General features: G+C 32.2%; 2 protein-coding genes and 1 long non-coding RNA gene across 3 annotated transcripts in view; all 3 read left to right on the forward strand.

Moving 5' to 3' along the window:
- Positions 1-469: 469 nt before the first annotated feature.
- On the forward strand, positions 470-1699 carry LOC111704587 (uncharacterized). The gene is made up of 2 exons (XR_002765851.1): positions 470-895; positions 1151-1699. It is a non-coding gene; the product is annotated as an uncharacterized LOC111704587 (long non-coding RNA).
- Positions 1695-7185, forward strand: LOC111704580 (F-box/LRR-repeat protein 12). The gene is made up of 4 exons (XM_023476862.1): positions 1695-1780; positions 3399-3714; positions 4472-4639; positions 5936-7185. The coding sequence occupies exons 2-4, from the start codon at positions 3406-3408 to the stop codon at positions 6998-7000; spliced, it is 1542 nt and encodes a 513-aa protein (XP_023332630.1). The 5' UTR covers positions 1695-1780; positions 3399-3405; the 3' UTR covers positions 7001-7185.
- Positions 7186-8393: 1208 nt separating this feature from the next.
- Positions 8394-21639, forward strand: part of LOC111704581 (ankyrin repeat and SAM domain-containing protein 6) — a 16937-nt gene continuing 3691 nt past the window's right edge. The window contains exons 1-12 of the mRNA XM_023476863.1: positions 8394-8448; positions 11457-11626; positions 12451-12540; positions 14026-14127; positions 14820-14887; positions 15052-15305; positions 15800-15901; positions 16782-16881; positions 17930-17999; positions 19560-19626; positions 20517-20575; positions 21142-21192. Coding sequence (XP_023332631.1) covers positions 11588-11626; positions 12451-12540; positions 14026-14127; positions 14820-14887; positions 15052-15305; positions 15800-15901; positions 16782-16881; positions 17930-17999; positions 19560-19626; positions 20517-20575; positions 21142-21192 — 1002 coding nt within the window. The 5' untranslated portion in view covers positions 8394-8448; positions 11457-11587. The remainder of the gene's footprint in view (positions 8449-11456; positions 11627-12450; positions 12541-14025; positions 14128-14819; positions 14888-15051; positions 15306-15799; positions 15902-16781; positions 16882-17929; positions 18000-19559; positions 19627-20516; positions 20576-21141; positions 21193-21639) is intronic.

Below are 21639 nucleotides of genomic sequence, written 5' to 3' on the forward strand. Positions count from 1 at the left end.
ATAAAATATTATAAAATTGTCTAACTAGCGGTTAAAGTGGATTATTGTTTACATATCAAGAATAATAGTTGAATGTTAAGTCTGTGTACTAGGATTAGAATTGTTTAGCAAAAATTTGTCATAGTCTAAAAATCAAGACTGGAGTGTCTCTCCCCTCCCCCCCTTCTATTCTTAAATTTCTGCATTTTATTTCCGTTTAATGCGTGGTATGTCCGATTCACAACTGTACCCTTTTAAACCGTTTAAACCTTCTTATCTCGATGTTAAGAACAATTAGTAAGTTATTGTATCTCTTCCATAGAGTAATAAAACGAAGAGGTGAAGCTTAGCTCAAGAACTTTTAGCTAATAAATTGAAAACCTACAAATTTGAAAATTGTCAAATGTTTGCAGTCAACATACTCGAATTCTCTTTAAATAAAGAAAGAAAATCTAAACATTGGTCAATTCCATAAAATCCACCTTTAGAAATACGATCGCTCTATAATAGACAGGTCGGTTGTGTACATCTGAGCTAAGCTTCACCTCTTCGTTTTATTACTCTATGATCTCTTCTGTATGTTCAACAAGTCACTACAAAAAAACTGCAGTTCAAAATGATCAAATCTGATATGGGAAAACAAGGATATCTCGGTCAATTTTTTAGCTAAAGTTTTTAGGATACCGTTGTTAACCGGGCCGGGCATGTAACACTTATTGAAGTCACGTTCACAGTCACTTCTAGATAATTTTTTTTTCATTTAACAAATTTGAAACTTTTTCTGACAAATATGAAGTTTGCTCCCTGGACTCTTGATTTTTATTTAGTCTGTGTTTAAACTTAAATGTGATACATTCATTTAATTAATAACTATATAAATTTTCAAAACTTAATTTCATTTAACCCAACCCCGACTGTTACGATATTCATATTTTTTATATAATAAAAATGTTCACATCAGAAGTACAAGGATTAAAAATGTTGAATTGATTTTTATTTTGGCCCGTTTTAAGTTGATATTTTTCTTTCTAAAATCTTCTTTTTTACATACAACAATTGTTATCAACCTTTGTTATTTCGTGTTTATAATTTTCTGATATAAATTAAAATTCTGATAATATAAAATATAAAAATGTATTTTTAATTATTTCTGATTTGAATCAATAAAAAGCAAGGATCCCGGAAACACGGTTAAATATTGAGTTAAAAGAAAAAAAAATTATCAATATGTTACCAATATATTTTAAAAATATATATATATAATTTTGGTTCACTAAGACTTAATATTAAAAATTATTTTTCTGATAAAATACCATGTGAAAGTAAGCTATATTGTACACTCTAAATCGTACATGTACAGTTTACTCAATGCTACCCACCAGGAATGCCATTATCAAAGCTGTACAACCATCGATTTTTTAAACCACCTTTTTTAAATGAAGGATTTGAAATTTGTTATGAGAAAGTTAAAAATCCATTGTTATATGCTGATTGTTGTTAAATGCTAATATGCAGATAAATGTATTTTGAAGTGTTCCTTGTTTAATTATTACAAACATGCATTCTATGTACATGGTAAACTGTATAGTTACAATATAAATGTGAACTAACCTGTATTTACTTTAGTTTTAATTATACGCCACACAAGGAGATGCACCCCCCCCCCCATATATTAAAAAATTGTGAAAAACATTTACTAACTGTGAATTCCGATGTTTCAGATTAAAGAATGCTCGGTACAGTATATTGTGTATGTGTAGTGTGTCTGAAGTAAACAACCGAATACATGGTTTCCTAAAAGGTAGGCCTGGAAATCCTGCGTAATATTCTAAGCTTTATCCTTGTTAATTAGTGAATAAGTTTATTTCTGACCCCCTCACCCCTTCAAAGACTTAATTTTTTTTCTTTTATTTAAATGTGATGAAAGTTATTCCTGTTTTGACAAAGCTCATTAGGCTAATTTCGGGGATCTACATATTTCCTTGTTTTCTACGTTTAGTTTTCGATAATTATTAGAATAAATTCTGCTCAATTACCATTTATCATTTTTTATTCAAATTTTGCTCACGCCTTCTTGGGTAACTCTCCTCTTCAAGCAGTAGCCTAGCATTTATAGGCTGGCAAGGCAAATGAAGAGTGGGGGTACAGAAAACTTTCCTGTTGACCTGGGTTCGATGCCCGAGATGCCCTCACACAAATAGTCCCACGTGATGGACTCTCCAAGGATACCTGTTTGGAGGGGAGTGTCTCTCCCCTCCCCCCCTTCTATTCTTAAATTTCTGCATTTTATTTCCGTTTAATGCGTGGTATGTCCAATCCCCATCTAAAAAGGCTTCTGTTGAGTTGGGATATTTGTGGACTATATAGTTGAACCGTAAAAGAAAACTTAACTATTTTTTAATTTTCAGGTGGCGTGATAAAGGGACTGCTCACGTAATTTCAGGAGCTGGACGTTCTTAAAGGGACTTTTCACGTAACTTTAGGATATGGACGTTCTTAAAGGGACTGTTCACGTAATTTCAGGAGCTGGACGTTCTTAAAGGGACTGTTCACGTATTTTCAGGACCTGGAAGCTCTTAAAGGGACTGTTCACGTAATTTCAGGATCTGGACGTTCTTAAAGGGACTTTTATGTAATTTCAGGAGCTGGAAGTTCTTAAACTTAAAGGGACTTTTTTACGTAATTTCAGGAGCTGGACGTTTTAAAAGGGACTGTTCACGTAATTTCAGGATCTGGACGTTCTTAAAGGGACTGTTCACGTAATTAAAGGGACTGTTCACGTAATTTCAGGTGACCCCAATTTAAAAGAGGGGCATGCCTGATTCACAACTTTACCGGTTAAACCTTAGTCTGATCAAGGATGATCGAAATAACGTTCATGATCTCCGACAAAATTGAATTATTTTTATTACAGTTCCTCTCCAAAAGTTAATTGCGGATTATGCTTCAGAAACAATGAAAAAATTGTCAGAATTCCACACGTTTTAATAAAGAAAACCAACGATGATTTCCTTAAATGAAAGTGTTAATGGTACCAGTGGGAATCAGAAATGCCACTTTTTAAATGGAGGTTTAGATGAAATTACTTTTATAGTTTAATGATATTTAATATTTGGCTAAAAAAATCTTATCCTTTTTGTTGCTGAAATGCCCTTTTTAAACTTCATTTTAGTTAGAATACAACCTTAAAACAATTTTCCTATTGTTATTGTTTTTCTAGCAAAACCTTACTTTTTGTTCTAGGCTTTGAACCTTCTGCATGCTATGAGAATAGGTCATGGTTACCGAGTTCTTGAAGATCAAACGCTCTATCAAAAATGCCTAAAGGTAAAAACTGTAAAAAAAAAGATTTAATGAACGTGAATGAGAAAAATTCACCAGTTGTATGCTTAATTATTAATTATTTATTAATTTATTAGTGTTGCAATGGAATCTACTAGTACTGAGATAACTCTACTCAGCAAAATATTTGCCAATAGTTCTACAGAAGAAACATTGCAGGAGTTGGAGACCGGTAAACATCAGGATAAGGAGGATATTGATTATTTTGAAGATCTAAATAATCTGGAAAATCTGGAGACCCTACGGAACCTACAGAATCTGGATGATTCAAATGATTTAGAAGATTTAGAAGATTTAGAAGATTTAGATGATTTAGAAGATTTAGAAGATTTAGAAGACTTGCCGATTAGACTTGATACTCTTCCAATTATTATCCTTCGACAAATATTCCAGGTATTGTTAGGAATTTTTTTATTTATTCCTTTTATTTCAAGTGTTTCCTAAATAGTGTCAATATATAGTATATACTGGTTATAGTATATCTGGTTTCAACATCAAAATATTATTTTCAATAGCAGATGTTGTCCCTCCCAGAGAATATCACTAGTCTTAAGTAATTTATGATTTGTTCTATTTGCACAATTATTCTTTAAAAAAAAAATTTATTCGCTTAAACGGGGAAATTAAACAGGGATGGAGGCGTGATTTTATGTGGTCTTGACGGGAAAATTGGACATCAAAAGGAATGTTTTTTTTTACTTTTTATCCATGTTTTTTGCATTTCTCCGATTAGCCGAATAAAACCAAAAACAACATTTCTAATAATTAACTTCAGGGGAAAATGCAAGAAAATATATGCTTTAAGCCTAAAGGGACTGTATGCGTAAGTTTAAGTGACCCTCCATTCAAAAATAACAATGCCCGATCTACGACGTTACCCTTGAAACCTTTATCTGATCAAAAACATGGTAGATACCCTTGGTTATTTGACTCGGCAAATGTCTTATTCTATAAAATGTGCGAGTCACTTTTGCAGAGTAACGGAAAATGAAATAAACAGATTAAAGAAACATGAAAATATAATTCATACTTGATCAGACCACGCCTTTAAGGGTACCGTTGTATAGCCATCTTTGCATGAAGGGTCACTTGAAATTACGCTTACAATCCCTTTACTAAATCTATTTCTATACCCATACCTTGTGTTTAGTTGTTGGGCCCCGAGGATATGTTTAACCTCGGTCTGGTGAACCACAGAACTCTGAATATCCTCCACACACTGTCCTCCTGGTCCTTCACGGAGCAGTACAGTCTCCAGAAGATTGCTGCAAACCTCAAGGTTATCCGGAGAATAGACCTATCCGTTCCTGACCCACAGGTATTTTAATTTGATAATTTTACAGACAAAAAGACGAAAAGTTAAATGGATTAAAATGGATAGGCTGGTTAGACCTGGTAGTTGAAAAGTGCAGTATTATAGAGATGATGGATTCATTGAGACTATGAGACGTTTTTACGGTGTACACTTGTTTAGCAAGAGCGCACATTTAATCTTTCAAATCCTCCTGGATTGTCCATGCTGAGGCCGAATTTAAAGAATTTGAGCCGCGGCTCAAATATGGTTGGTTTCACTCACTTAAAAATGTATTCAATTTATCAAGTTTTAAGCAGTCACTCAACTGAAACCGGTCTTTTGTGGATTTGAGACGCGGCTCAAATTCATTAAATTCGGACACTGAAGAGATGATTTTGAGAATCGGTTTTAGCCAGTATCTCTCTTTAAAAGACAATAATTTGCAAAGCTTCTTGTTCTGTTTACGAAAAATTAGTTCAGTTGTGTTGACAAAAAGCTCTGAACAATAGTTATATATATATATATATATATCATCGTCAAGGTCTAGGAAAAAATAACTGAACTATTGAGAAAAAGTATCAAATTGTGTAATTGAATCCAATTAAGAAAAGTATACAAAAGCCTTAAAAATCAATGAAAATTACATAAAAGACATGCGATCAAACAAATATTAATGTTGTTGTTGTTGTTTTTGTTTTGTTGATGTTGTTGGTTTTGTTTTGTTATTGTTGTTGTTGTTTTTGTTTTTCTATTTGTTATTGTTGTTTTTGTTGTTGTTGTTGTTGTTGTTGTTGTTGTTGTTGTTGTTGTTGTTGTTGTTGTTGTTGTTCTTTATGTTCCTGTTGTATTACTGTTTTTTTTTGTTTTTGTTATTGTTTTTGTTTATGTTCTTAAATCTGACGGTTTTAAAATGCCTGGCAATCTTTCGTTCCCATTTAAAGTCTTAAAGATTTCTCTATGTAATTATTGTAATTATTATTATTTTGTGATTATTTTATTTATTAATATTTCAAAATTTGATAATTATTTTAATTGTTATTGTTATTGTTAATTTTACTGTTATTGTTATATTTATAGTTATAGTTATTTTTATTGTTATAGTTATTGTTTTTGTTATTGTTATTGTTATTGTTATTGTTATTGTTATTGTTATTGTTATTGTTTTTGTTTTTGTTTTTGTTTTTGTTTTTGTTTTTGTTTTTGTTATTGTTATTGTTATTGTTATTGTTATTGTTTTTGTTTTTGTTATTGTTATTGTTATTGTTATTGTTATTGTTATTGTTATTATTATTGTTATTGATATTGTTATTGTTATTGTAGGGATTATATACCCTGGTGCGGTCTCACCCTGAGCTGACCTGTGTTCATCTGAACTATTGTCCTTATATTTCTGATAAAGAGCTAGATCTCCTTCTCTCTCTACCCCTACTCACGGAGCTGGAGGTATCTCATGCAGACAAGTATCTGACCGGGTCAGGATTAGGAATGAAGGAACCCAGAGCTCTGAGATATTTGGATCTATCAGGTTGTAATCTCATCACAGACTTTGGACTGGAGAGTATTCTAAACAAATGTAGAAAAGACTTGAAATCATTAAAGCTACGGGAGTGTATGAAACTTACTGATAAAGTTATTTCAAAACTGTCCAAGCTTTGTCCTGCTATATCTCTCCTTGATATCAGTCTGTGCAATCTGGTGACTGGAGAAGGTTTGGCTTCTCTGGCCTCTCTTGACCTTAATACATTAATACTTCAATCTTTAAACTTTCCGGTCATTCAACCTGGCATTCTCCGGATATCTAAACAATGCCGGAACCTAGAAACTATATATTTCTCTTGTTCTCTCGAGGTTTCTCCTGAGGATATATGCCACGTCCTCAGCTCCTGCTCCGCCCTCAAACATCTCTTCATGTCCTACTGTCGGTCCTCGGAGGCCAGCTCTCCTTGGAGGCTTGATCTCAACTCTCCTCTTCTCCGCTCCCTTGGGTTACGCGGGTGCAGCGGATTGGATGAAACGAGTATTCAATCCTTCTCCAATAAGCACAAACAGTTGGAGTTTCTGGACATATCCAGGGTTAATATCAATGATGATCAACTAATCCAGATCATGTCTTCCAATCCTGGATTAGAAATACTCAACTTGAGCGGATGTCAGAGTATCACGGATAAGAGTATTCTTTGTGTCCCTAAGCTAGTCCCTAAACTAGGAGAGATTAACCTAAAGGGAACCAGGACATCTAATCATGGTATTCTAACTCTCCGCTCTGCTAGGTTTATCAGAGTTATTAAATGTGATCATCTGTTGGCAGAAACTAGACAAATTCTACTAAATGAATGTCCAAGAATTCAGAGAATAGAATCATTTTTTCACGCTGAGATGTTTTAAGAGAGCTTTTATCTTATTATCTTATGGAAAATTATATATATTTTCTTTTGACATTTTTATCTGTATTGTAAAATCCTTGAAAGCATATTTTAAAGGGACTGGTAAGCGTTATTTCAATTGACCCTCCATGCAAAGATGGCGTTGTCCGATTCACAATGGTTCCCATGAAAGCTTCGTCCGATAAAGTATGAATAAGATATGAATGTTTATAATTCTGCAAATGGTTTATTTTCAATCGGGGATTCTCTACAAAAGTGACTTGCGCATTTATACAGCAGTAAAACATTGTCAGAAATGAAGACTGTCAACCCTCCATATTTTTGGTTAGATTTCCATCTTTGCATGGAGGGTTGACTTCTAATATTTTGCTTACAGTTCCTTTAAGTCAGATAATATCGGACTTTGTTTTATTTTTTTTTTTTTTTTTTTTTTTATTACATGGTTACGTTTACCGCAATACAATTGAGTTTATCTAGTCGTCTTCAGCGTTAATATTTTTTCTGATTTAAAATTGAGTTTATCTAGTCGTCTTCCGCGTTAATATTTTTTCTGATTTAAAATTGAGTTTATCTAGTCGTCTTCCGCGTTAATATTTTTTCTGATTTAAATGAGTTTATCTAGTCGTCTTCCGCGTTAATATTTTTTCTGATTTAAAATTGAGTTTATCTAGTCGTCTTCCGCGTTAATATTTTTTCTGATTTAAAATTGAGTTTATCTAGTCGTCTTCCGCGTTAATATTTTTTCTGATTTAAAGATGGAATTTCCCACTATTGAAAACGGTTCCCTTTAAACCTTCATGTGATAAATAATATGGAAAAGAAATCGTTTTTCAAGGTTTTAAAGTGTTTATATTCTGATAATTTCCTTTGTAGATAAATCAAAAGTGAAAAAAATCATTTATTTTAATTATTAAAATTGATGTATTCTAATTCATGCTTGATCAGACAAAGCTTTTTAGGGTACCGTTGTAAATCGGACATTGTCATCTTTTAATGGAGGGTCAATTGAAATAACTCTTACAGTCCCTTTAATTAACATTAACTAAATTAAAGTTATGTCTCTAGAAGTCATTGTTAGTTTTTAACTAAACGACGTAGTTATCAAAATTTGATTTGTTTTAAATCAAAATTCTACAATTAGGATCAAAATTAGAACTTGGTTATTTAATCAAATAAAATTATTCAAAGTATTCATTTATTGTGGTATTAATGTTGGGAAAGAAAGTGTTCATAAATGTTCATATTCAAACATAATAAATTTTATTAATGTGCCATTAAATCATTTTATTCATTTCCTGGAATAGTAATTGTTTTCTTATGCAAAGACTGTTCTAGTCACGAATCTTTAGTTTTTTAAAAATTAGAAAATAAATAAATGTCAATATTTTTATCCAAGTCTTCCAGATATAAAATGGTTAAAATGGAGTTGAAATGAGAAGTAACGCCAAGGTGAGAGCTTGAGTGTGATATGAAAGACTAATTTAAATACTTTACCCTTTAAACTGAGTGACCGGCTGGACATCTGATATTGAACAACATTCCTTTGTAAATAGTTGGAGTTGGACAACATAAATACGTTTTTAGATAAGCATGAAAATTTTTGCATTACACAAAAAACAGATTTTATAAATGGAAAAAAATCGAAATTCTAACTTTTTTTTTTCAAAACTTTCACGGGCACTTCAGCTTTTAAGAAATATCAGCGCCATTTTCTTGCTTGCTTGTTCATGAGAAATTCAGGAGTTTACTAATTTAGGATTTTAAGAATGTTAACTGACAAGGCACCAGAGCTGGGAAATTTAGAATGGTGGATATCGGGATTAATGCTTAATCCACTCTTTTTCTTAATCTCGAGAATAAACATTGCTTGTTCTCCTCTCATTAATTATCCGATCAGGATTAAGGATATCCCATTATAAAGTTTTCAGCTCTGATTAGTTATTGTTAACAGCTTTATGTCATTTTTTTAGTGAACAATCTTTTCCAAATGACCTTTCATTTAATAATTTAATAATGGCAATTCTAGATTTTTAGGATTTAGTTTCTTTTAACTGTTTATTTTCATTTTCGGTTTCTTAAGTGAAGAGACTTGGCATTTCTTGTTTTTAAGAGATGGAGAAAATCACAGAAATAATCACATAACGAGTCAGAAAAACAATGATATCTTCCACATTTTTGATCAGATTAGGTTTCAAGGGTACTGTTGTAAATCGGGCATTGCCATTTTTGCATGGAAGGTCACTTAAAATTACGCTTACAGTCCCTTTAATAGTTTCTGATGGCCTCCAGTTAATCTTATGCTTTCTCTTGCCCTTGGTTACAGTTAGCATATGGACTAAATACACTTCAGTAATTTACACACACTGTTATATTCAATACTTTGGTGGGTTTCTTAAAGGCGACTCTGCCTTGATCCATGTTTGATGGGTTATTATTATTTTAAAGATAGTGATGAAAAATTGTGGGTTAAAGTTTGACTTTATATCCAGAAACTGAAAATTAATTTAAAGTTTGCTCATAATCGGTGGCCGTTTATTAGGAAAATGGTATTTAGAAAATATATTAACAACTTGCATGAACTAATTGCGTAGGGTTTACGGCAAAGTTATATATAAGTACTTTATATATTTTTCTTATTTGAAGAGGTACTCTACGTTTACCTTGTAATAGCACCATTACGGCACTGTCGACTCTATCTGATTTTAAAGTTACAAACTGTTAGAACCAGAAAACTGAAATATATTTATAGAAAGACCACAAATAAATAATTATGTGTATTTGATGTTTAACAACGTACTTATTACTTCACTTATTACGTGTAATGGGTCTGTTTACTGCACAATTAATGTGTCATGTTCATTGGACTATTTAAAGTCATGACACGAGTCTTAAAGTCGTCTTCCTGTTCGTGAGTTTTATGGTTCTCACTGTTATACCAAACCAATTAACATTATATAAGGGGGGGGGGAGAAGGCAATAAAATAGATTGTGAACAATTACAAATGCTGGAATTTTCCTTGGCAGGGTCGGAATGCTGTGCGTATGTTCCAGTCCTTGTTTTTTTTACTATAAATTAATTTCTGGCGAGGGAAGGAACCCCTCGGACGCCATGAGCCTCCGCTATGCAGACACATGCCTCCCAGATTTTCTTGGCGGACCGAGCCTCTCCCTTGCAGTAAGAGTCTCCGCTATGCAGTAAACAAGCCGCTGCTTAACAGATGAAAGATCTGAATATAAATCAATTATTAAAAATAGTGACTAATTATATATTAATTAGAAAAGTGGTAAATAAAACTTGAAACATGTCTTACGCAAAAAGGAAAACATTTAGAGATAAAATTCTGAAAGTAATTTTATTGGATATTTTATAATCATTTGCTTTAACCGATACCTTTTTTGGGAAATTTTTATCAGATTAATATAATCAAAAATTTTACATTGACAAATAATCTGAATCATTAAAAAATTCCAAAAACTGGCATTGCTTAAATCAACGATTAAAACAAAACAAAAATTAAGTTTAATTCAGAAATGAATTTCTAAATAGCCTCCTTACCGGCCGCGTAAGAAATGGTTTACTTTATGAGTCAATATAAGTTACAAACCATGACAATCAATGAACAACATTAAAATTAAGTAAATTTCTTGCACCACTTTGTAGAAAAAAATTCTATATTTCATGTAAAAACCAAGAGTTATTAGGAAGCTGTGCTGTATAACGGAGGCTCGTTTACTGCATAGTGGAGGCTCTTACTGCATGGCGGAGGCTCGGTCTGTCCAGCAAATCTGGGAGGCTCGGTCTGTTTAGCAAATCTTGTAGGCTCGTGTCTGAATGTCGGAGGCTCATGGCGTCTGGTGTTTCCCTTTTCAGTGAAATGTACTAAAGTTCTATCTTACCCTTGATGTATTACACCACTAAGCTTGAATATAACGGTCATCAAACTATTTTTGAACTGTGAAAGCGGCTTAGTTACTAACCTTTAAGAAGAATTTGATCAGAGGGGGGTGGGTGGGTCTTGGAACATTGTTTACCATCTGCCTTTTAGCCAAATATAAACCTTTATAGTCAAATGCTGTTAATAGGTCCAAACTTAATTTTTTAAAAATATATTCTTCCAGTTTTTTGTTTATTTATACTCTTTATTATAATTTTCATCTGATTGCGGCATTGATCATATATTAAATAATAATTGAGATGTTATAATAATTGTCTCTAAGTATGTTTTTAAGTTTGGAGAATAAGTGGTATGTTTTCTTTTCTAAGTTTTAATTAGATATGAATTGTACAAGAAACTATGTAAGTTTTAATAAGATATGAATTGTACAAGAAACTATGTAAGTTTTAATAAGATATGAATTGAACAAGAAACTATGTAAGCTTTAATAAGATATGAATTGTACAAGAAACTATGTAGGTTTTGTATCGCTTCAAATATTACAAGTTTTTACTTATTAAGGAGAAGAGCTAACCTAAGTGGTAAGATGAAATGAGACCCTGATGACTGATGAGTAATATATGTACAATGCACATGAAACGTACATTGTACACCGTATTTGCACTGTGCAGCATGATTAAGTAGAATACAAGATGAATTCCCTTCTTCACTCTCTTCTAGTGGCATGTCAGGTTATACATTATTTGCGAATAATCGGTGAACCAGCTTAATTCAAATTTAAAAATCTTTTTCAAAACTTGTAATCGTTAGGTCTGATTCTTGTAGAATAAAAAGGATTTTGGAAAAAAAAATTTAAAATTTTCTCGATGGAGGGATTCTTTTGAAGAAACTTTTGTTTCCTCAATATTAGCTTTCAGAAGACGGAGTTTAATATTCATTTTGGTAGTTTTCAAGGTCAGTCTCGTGATTTTTTAACACAACTATTGTTTCCTCCAAATGTCCATTTATGCTTTTATTAAATCATTATCAACCCATTTTTCTATTTATCTTATCCATTTATCCAGCTATCCAATCCATTCAATCATATCTATCTATCCACTTATCTAAGCCATCTTATCTATTTATTCATCTATCTAAGTAATTTATCCATCTATCCATTCCATTTTTCCATTTAATCATTTAATCACTTTCTCATTTCATTACCCCTTAATCCATATATTCATTAATTCTTTCATTTAATCGTCTATCAAATCAATTTATCCAACTATCCAATACATTTAACCATCCAATCCCTCTCCGAATCCTTTCATTTCTTCGTGTATCCATCACATCAATCCAGGCATCCATTTCTCCATCTATCTCCATTTTGGTAATAAAATATTTGTTGGTTTTACCCCCCAACATAATGGTTGATATAATTAATATTATTATTATTATCGTTCAACCTGAAGGCTATTTTACATTTGTGTTTTAGTGAATCATGTCCGACCGTGAATTTTTTAGGATTCAGTGTGGAAGCCAGAGATATAAGTTGTGGATATAATTATCTATTTAGGAGGGGGACAAAGAGAAGGTTAAAGAAATTCTTAACTCTGGAGAGGTTGGGGTCAATGCCTCGGACGAGTCTGGGATCACAGCTGCTCAGGTCATATAAATAAAACAAAAATGGGATTTGTAAGGGATTACTTGCCTCAAGGCTCAACCTTGAATTTTATAATTCCTGATCTTTGCAATCTGATGTCGAAGACTTTTAATATGAAATCTTATTGGTCAAATAGTCAAAGTTTGAAATAGTTAAGGTTTACACCAAACAGGTTGTAAATTTAAAAAAAATAGGAAATTGGAGTTTGTGGCCCTTAATCTTTTTTTAAAAAAAGTTTATCTATGGCCACAAAAAGTTAAATCTTTTTTATTTTTAAACAAATTTATTTTTATTTTCGTTAGAATAATTGGTTTTAACAGGATTTACATGTATAATTCACATTGGTTTTAGATTAGGGAAAATTAGGGAAAAATGGTTTATAAATATGTATGAACCATAATAATATAGCAATTTACATAGTTAATAAGATTCTAGAACAAAACGTTGGTTTTTAGGATTTAACATTGACATTCGAAAACTATTCTTTTTCCTAAGTTTAAATAAGTCTGGTTTTGGTTTATAACATTTCTTCTGCAGTAAATTTGCAGGAACAAAGAATAGAAACATTTATCAAGGTTGGATTAAAGATATTTACAATTTATAAGTTTTTTCCATGTGTAGAAATAAAGTTTAATTTCTCAGTATTTGACAAAGATGCTCGTAGCGCATATCAGAATAAATCTGCTTTGTGTACATTTCAAAGAAAACATAGGGAAGACATCGATTGTTAAAGATGCTAAAAGAAGCTAGTTGCGCTTGTCACAACTATTGTGCCAGGTCTAGGGAGTGTTGAATTACTTGATTACTTTCTACCGACGACGACCTGACCTCTGGACTGTGCGGGCCACTCCAGCTATCCTCAACATGCTCCTACCTGGATCACCACACTAGTAACCAAGAGTAAAACTGCTCTGTGAACATGGCCTAGATATGGGGTAATATCGGTCATGATCGATTGGTTAGACATTATTCTGAAATAAATCACTTTAATATTGTAATATTTTGTTTTAAACGATCAATAATTTTGAAAGTAGTCAACTTAGTGACTCACCGTGTAAATTATCTCGTTGGTCTTTTTCCAAAATTATTGTTTTTCGGTCTATATCGATTGATCTAACTGCTGGGAAGTTTATCGAGTCGATAATGCTATAGCTGTAGTTAGTGAAGGACCGGTATATCCAGCGTCCATCATTATATTAAAAAAATTTAATTATTTAAAAGACAGAAGCGCAATTCTCTTATAGATGTTTAGTTCGAAAAGTTAAATCTTCTAAATAAATTCAGTAAAAACAATTCAAAGAAATATTCCCTGCTCACTGCTGAGGTGACAGAAGTAAAACAAAAAGAAGGTTTTAACATGAAGTTACCAAAAGTTTATTTCACCATGTGACAACTTTCAACACTAAATATGTTCTTTTTTGTGTTTTTCCGAAAGATCATTTATTCCGCCGCCTAGGGATTTTAAAATAATATTTTCTGTATGTTCAGGTAGCAGCTGCCAACGATGATGTAGAAATTCTGAAGATTCTTCGAGAACATCATTGTAATCTAAACCAAGAAAATTCAGTGGGTTGGACACCACTGCATCAGGTACAAACATTACTGTACATATCAAACTGTACAGTTTACAGTTCACACTTATCAATATGTAATGAACAGTGTACACTTATGTACATTATCTGTAAATTGTAAGCTTTGCAGTGTACACTATCTAAGTCGTACATAATGTACACCTCAACACTTTAAATTGTACATTTTAGCCAGCTGTCTGAACACTGTAAATGTATATCTGACAATTTACATTTGACATTGTACAGTGTACACTAACAAATATGTCCTTGCCAGTCGGATCGCTTCAAGTACGAAGGTGCTAGAGCGTCGGGAAATCCGTCGGTCGCAGCGTGCAATTTAAACTGCCCTTAATTACACTTACATTCCCTTTAAATAGGCTGTATTAAAAGTGTAAACCATTAATAATTCTTTGAAAAAGATCACTTCACTTTAAAAAATTAACTTAAATTGTTTAGTTTATTAAAGCAGTTTTTCTATTAAAAGAATGAACCAGGTGCAGTTTAAATTGTTTGAATGGGACTGATGGGACCTTGCATTTAAGAAACCTAATAAAAAGTTATGTAACATCACAAAATCAATAACAGTGTTTAAAGGACGTTGCCATAAGGGAAAACTTGAAATATTATTGTAAAAAATTTTAGGACTTTTTTTGAAGAAAAAAATTCAATTAATTACAATATTTATAGTTTAAACTGCTACCTATTATTTAGGCGTGCTGGCACGGTCACACTGGCACAGTCCAGTTTCTGTTAGACCAAGGAGTCGATACTAGTAAAAGGAAACCGGTTTTTTTTATTTAAAATAAAAATTAAAAACAATTCTTCACGTTAAAAAATGGAAATTACAGTTCTTTCAATGCATTAAATCAGGATACCCGGACCTATGATAAAAACTGCGATTAAGATTGATAATAACTTTGTAACAAAAAAAACGGTTTGGCAGAAATAAATTTGGATCTGATGCTTTGACTATAGCTGCAGGATCAGGACATGTATCCACTGTTCGTCTGCTCCTGGAGTCCGGAGTTAAACCAGAAGATCCTCTGCCCTCTGAGCACCGAACCTGTCCTAGTCCCGGGATGAGTGCTGCGTTGCATGGTAGAGACGGCGTGCTAAGGATTTTATTAAACCGCGGCATGCGCCCGGATGCTATGGCGGTTCCGTCAAGATGGACGCCACTCATGTTTGCAGCTGCAGGTACACTGTACAGGGTAAACCACAAAGGTTGAGAGTTCAGAGACGACTGTAAGAAATTTATTCTGTCTATTTCCATATATTCATGTTTTCTTGTAACTGTTAACTTCTTTCTTTCTTTTCTATCTTATTAAATAAACAAATCAAAGGTTATATTCAAGGCAGAAGATCGTCAAATTTCAGAAGTTTCAAGTCGTCTTTAAAGTCTCATCGTTTGTGGGTAACCCTATAGCTGGAAGACCTACCCATTTATTAGAATTGAATTTTCCTACAATCATTTTTAAAGCATTTGATAAAACAGAGACCGAATTTAATGAATTTGAACTGCCTACCACCGGTTCTAATTTGCATCACCGATATAAATCCTTTTTGAATCTTTAACTTTAAATCGGTGGTTCAAATAGGTTGTTCAGCCTCGCAGCTCAAATTTATTAAATTTTGTCTCAGTACAGAAGTTAGAAAATTATATAAATTTGGAAATATTAACTTTTGTTGAGGTGGAAGTAAAGCAGCGTGTCAACTTCTGCTTGAGCGGTCAGCTGATCCTAACAAGCTAAACCTACTCGGAGCAACAGCTCTAGATATTGCTTCAGGAGCAGGTAGGTAGTATGGGTTGGATAATGGATATATCACCAAGTAGATAGGGTAGGTTGGATAATGGATATATCAGCAAGTAGATAGGGTAGGTTGGATAATGGATATATCAGCAAGTAAATAGGGTAGGTTGGATACTGGATATATCACCAAGTAGATAGGGTAGGTTGGATAATGGATATATCATCAGGTAGATAGGGTAGGTTGGATAATGGACATATCAGCAAGTAGATAGGGTAGGTTGGATAATGGATATATCACCAAGTAGATAGGGTAGGTTGGATAAAGGATATATCAGCAAGTAGATAGAGTAGGTTGGATAATGGATATATCAGAAAGTATATAGGGTAGGTTGGATAATGGATATATCAGCAAGTAGATAGGGTAGGTTGGATAATGGATATATCAGCAAGTAGATAGTGTAGGTTGGATAATGGATATATCAGCAAGTAAATAGGGTAGGTTGGATACTGGATATATCAGCAAGTAGATAGGGTAGGTTGGATAATGGATATATCAGCAAGTGGATATGTCAGTATTTGCTGGTTCAAATAGATCTATCCATCTATCTAGATTTTCTTATTTTAATTTGCTAGGTTCGCAAACATGTATAATTTGTTAAGGGTAATGGGGATAACAAAGTCTAAAAATATTGTTTTTTAATTCCACTGGGCTACGCTAGGCACTAGATAGCTATATTTAAAATTGGATTTTGTAATAAATATTAATATCTTTGCAAAGAAATGGAGATTAATGAGTACATGGGCTTTTCTTAAATTAATACATTGTCATAGATTATGATCACAAAAATATTATTTAGATAAAAACAATTTCATCAAATAATTGGAATTTAATTTATTATTATTTATCAACTCTATTATTTAGGAAACACTGATATCCGTGTATATCTTGAGACTAAAACCATGCATCAAACCAGGAGAGTTCAGGCCGAAGATCAGGATATGGACCTAATCCAGGCAGCCAGGTACTAGTCCTAAACTAGACATTAGACAGTACTATACTCAACTAGACATTAGACAGTACTTTAATAAACTAGACATTAGACAGTACTATACTCAACTAAACACTAGACAGTACTATACTAAACTAGACATTAGACAGTACTATACTAAACTAGACATTAGACAGTACTATGCTAAACTAGACATTAGACAGTACTATACTAAACTAGACATTAAACAGTACTATACTAAACTAGACATTAGACAGTACTATACTCAACTAGACATTAGACAGTACTATACTAAACTTGACATTAGACAGTACTTTACTCAACTAGACATTAGACAGTACTATAATCAACTAGACACTAGACAGTACTATACTCAACTAGACACTAGACAGTACTATACTCAACTAAACATTAGACAGTACTATACTCAACTAGACATTAGACAGTACTATACTAAACTAGACATTAGACAGTACTATACTAAACTAGACATTAGACAGTACTATACTAAACTAGACATTAGACAGTACTATACTAAACTAGGTCATTCACAAAACTTAAATAAAAGAAAGACGACCGGCTTTGGGGATTTCAACGACTTCTCACTTTAAAGCGATTATTCGCTTTTTTGAACATACAGTCGATCAGTCAATACAGTAGTTTTTAAGTAAATACTCCTCAGGTCCAGACTCCAGAATAATCAAATACTTGAAATACTTAATTCGATAAAAAGTTTTTTTCAAAATGATGATAGTAATGATAATGATGATAATGATGATAATGATGATAATGATGATAATGATGATAATGATGATAATGATGATAATGATGATAATGATGATAGTGATGATAGTGATGATAGTGATGATAGTGATGTTAATGATGGTAATGATGGTAATGATGAAAATGATGATAATGAGGATAATGAGGATAATGATGATAATGATGACAATGATGATAATGATGATAATGATGATAATGATGACAATGATGACAATGATGATAATGATGATAATGATGATAATGATGATAATGATGATAATGATGATAATGATATCAGAGAGGGTGATCTAGAGAAGGTAGAAGAGCTGCTGTCCAAGGAAGGAACCAATGTTGATATGCAAGATCAGGTCGGAAATTTAAAACAGATTCATTACTGTATCAATTAAATATACAGCTGTCCCTCTTTTCAACTCAATTCTGGAGAATCTGAACAGACAAGAACACCTTAACACCTTTTTCTGTAACTATGGATCTAAATGCAAATGTATAATCAGCTTTCTCGAAGAAAAGTTCTTAGAAGATTACAGTCACTGTCTGATTGTTTTACATCTGTAAAACAGTACGCAAATAAATTTACAATATTATTTTTATTCTATTGAGCCTTTTTTTTAGACGGGATGGGGGAGGATTTAATCAATAGTATTCGTATCTATTTAAAGAATCAAAATATATTTCAATTTTCTTAATTCTCACAAGTACTAAGTACAAGTATGAAGAACCTTTAAAAACGTATAAATTGAAACATGACATCAGTGCTTAGTTTTTACTGGAGATAATATTTTTTTCCAAATGTTTAAAATATTCTTCTTAATTTCTAAATATTGGATCCAGAGAAAAGTAAAAAATGTTACTATCATACAAATAGAACGATTAAGTGATATTTCTTAAAGGGACCGTTCACTTATTTGGGTAATTTCAGGGTAAACTAAACAGCATATTCGCTGTTGATTAGTAATAGTCTTACTTTTCAAAGACAACTGTGGCCGGAGAAAAAGCCGATTTTTCGTTCAGAATTCGAGCGCAAAGGGACGGTCCCTCTCTATAGACACTAATTGATGTTTTTTTCAGTATGTTGTGGATCAAAATAAATTTCGAATATAAAATTAAACTGTAGTATCTAATCGTTAATTGTAAATGTCATTATTTTTTATTTTTGTTGTTTTTTAACTTTCTATTTCTAAAATAACACAATTTTATCGCATTCAAAATTGTGTATTGCCTGTGTAAAAAGCTGAATTGAACGCGGCATGACAAATGAAAAGTTGTGCACATGCGGGAAAAAATTTACAAAATCTACGAACCTAAATATGAGTAATGATTAATTGATTGTCGTAGAGACGTCGTCTTTGTTTACACATTTTACATGTTTTAATGCGAAAAATGTAAATTTCTTGCTAACTCAAATATCAAAAGTTTTCATATTTAAGTACATAATAACGAACACATAATGACATTCAAATATAATAAATTTAAATGTTATTGGGCTGCTGTTACTGAAAAAAACATCAAATAGTGTCTATAGAGAGGGGCCGTCCCTTTCCGCTCAAATTCTGAACGAAAAATCGGCTTTTTCTCTGGCCACAGTTGTCTTTGAAAAGTAAGACTATTACCAATCAAGCGCGAATAGGCTGTTTAGTTTACCCTGAAATTACCCAAATAAGTGAACGGTCCCTTTAACGTTGCTCTTAAAACCTGTCACTGATCAATAATTTGAAGGATCTCGCATTTTTTCTAGCCTGAAAATTGTTTAACTCTGACTATTTCCTCCCTTTTTTCTGTAACAGGAATGCGTAAGTCACTTAAAAGAGAAACGATAATTGAAAATAGTGAATTTTCTCTTTAATAATGTTTAAATATTCATTATAAATGACTTGAGTAATTACTATTTGAAAAGGTTTATATTGTAGGAAGGAGCTACACCGTTGATTTTAGCAGCGGTTGGAGGTTTTCTCAGTATAACTCAGCTTTTAATAGGTCAGATTCAAATTTATCATGTTTAGATACAGGGTGTCCCACGAAACTTGTCGTAGAAAGACCATTTTTGTTGTATTCTTTCGTCAATCTACTTTTATATGTACAGTTTTTCAAACAATAATCACAAAATTCTTCTAGGCCTGGGATTTCCAAAATGTGGTCTTCCTTTTTGTGCTGATATTACCGGAGATAAACGAAATTGTTCAGATTTCAATTTATTAAATAAAATCAAAATTGTCAAAATTCAAATGTATCATACTAGGCTTTTAGGGCTGTATCTGTGCCCATTTTCTCTTTGTACAAAATAAAACAATAACAAAAAAGTTCGCGGACTTAAAAATATTTTTTGCGCATTTTAAAATTTTTCAAAAATTGAAAACTTTTTGTCGAAATCTAAACAAAATGCGTCAAATCTCCAGTAATATTGAAAGTGCAAAAAAGGCAAAAAAAAAAATATTGAAAGTGTAAGATTAGTAAGAGCTAAGTTTTATTTTAAAAAATCGGCGTTGGCCCAGTCTGCTTTACTATCTATCTGTTTTTTCTGTTTACATTAAAACTAGTTATTAGTCCGTACTAATACGTCACAGTACAACCGTTATTGTAAACTACAGTTGTAGGCGATTTTATCAGTACAATAATTATGTCAATACAATAAAGACGACTTTCGATTTCAATTTGATTTACATCAAGCTTGTTAACGGCATGAATATACATAAACATAGAGGTCAAGAGAAGCTGTCAATTAAAAAAAGCTTTTTTTATATTTCCTTGTGACCTTCTTATTTGAAAAAAAGCTTGTTAACAATCAAAACTTAAATAAAAAATTCGTCTACCGATGTACTCTAAATCGTCGCTTTTACCTTAGCAGTTTTTTATTTTATTTGTTTTAGGATTAGGAGCTAACTTGAACCATCAGGATAAAGTTAACGGTTGGACCGCTCTCATGCAGGTAAATAAGTCGGAGACAGATAAATGACTAGAGACAGATAAAATATTAGAGACAGATAACATTCTAGAGACAGACAAAATCCTAGAGACAGATAAAATTCCGGAGACAGATAAAATATTAGAGACAGATAACATTCTAGAGACAGGTAAAATCCTAGAGACAGATAAAATTCCGGAGACAGATAAAATTCCAGAGACAGATAAAATCCTAGAGACAGATAAAATTCCAGAGACAGATAAAATCCTAGAGACAGATAAAATTCCAGAGACAGATAAAATTCCGTAGACAGATAAAATTCCAGAGACAGATAGTATTCCGGAGACAGATAATAGACTTCAGACAGATAATAGACTAAAGATTAAATTTGAAACCAAAAAACATTTTATGTAAAAAAAGATAATTTGCAATTATGAATTTTTTAAATAATGTTTAAAAGACAATTATTTACATATCCGTTGAAATTTATTCCTGTCGTGAAGACTTAAATAAGAAAATGTTCATGAAGGAGGGATATTATCTAAAAGAGGGAACAAAGACTGTATTAAACCATGAGAAACATGTTTCAGGCGACCTTCTTCTCTCACATTGATGTAGTAAAAACCCTCCTGGAGTTTCAGGTAGGCTATTTTAATTAATAATAAATCCTATCATTTTAACCATTTTCTCCTTTTTTTACCTGTAAATGTTTAATTTAAAATTCGGTGAAGAGTAAATAAAGTAGATGCTAGTTCAACATTTTATTTAAAATATATTTCGGTTTGGGTTGACCCTCGTCAGTTCTAACGATTATGATAACCATCAAAATCGTTAATAAAGTATTAAGAACCACAAGAAAATAAACAAACAAACAAAGATTATTTTTTTAAATGGTCCGTCAAAGGTACTAAAGGTAAACGTACTCAGATCACTATATGGAAAAAAGATAATTTGCAAATGTTCACTGTTTAAAGACAATTATTATTCCGATTGAGGTAGTTTCTGTTATGAAGATAAAAACAAACTGTTCCGATGTGTATTAGTATAAAGTGGTGGTGGGGGTCGATCTAATTAATCAACTTTTTACG

Source organism: Eurytemora carolleeae, unplaced genomic scaffold (assembly GCF_000591075.1).
Source record: "Eurytemora carolleeae unplaced genomic scaffold, Eaff_2.0 scaffold537, whole genome shotgun sequence".
Taxonomy (NCBI): Eukaryota; Metazoa; Arthropoda; class Copepoda; order Calanoida; family Temoridae; genus Eurytemora; species Eurytemora carolleeae.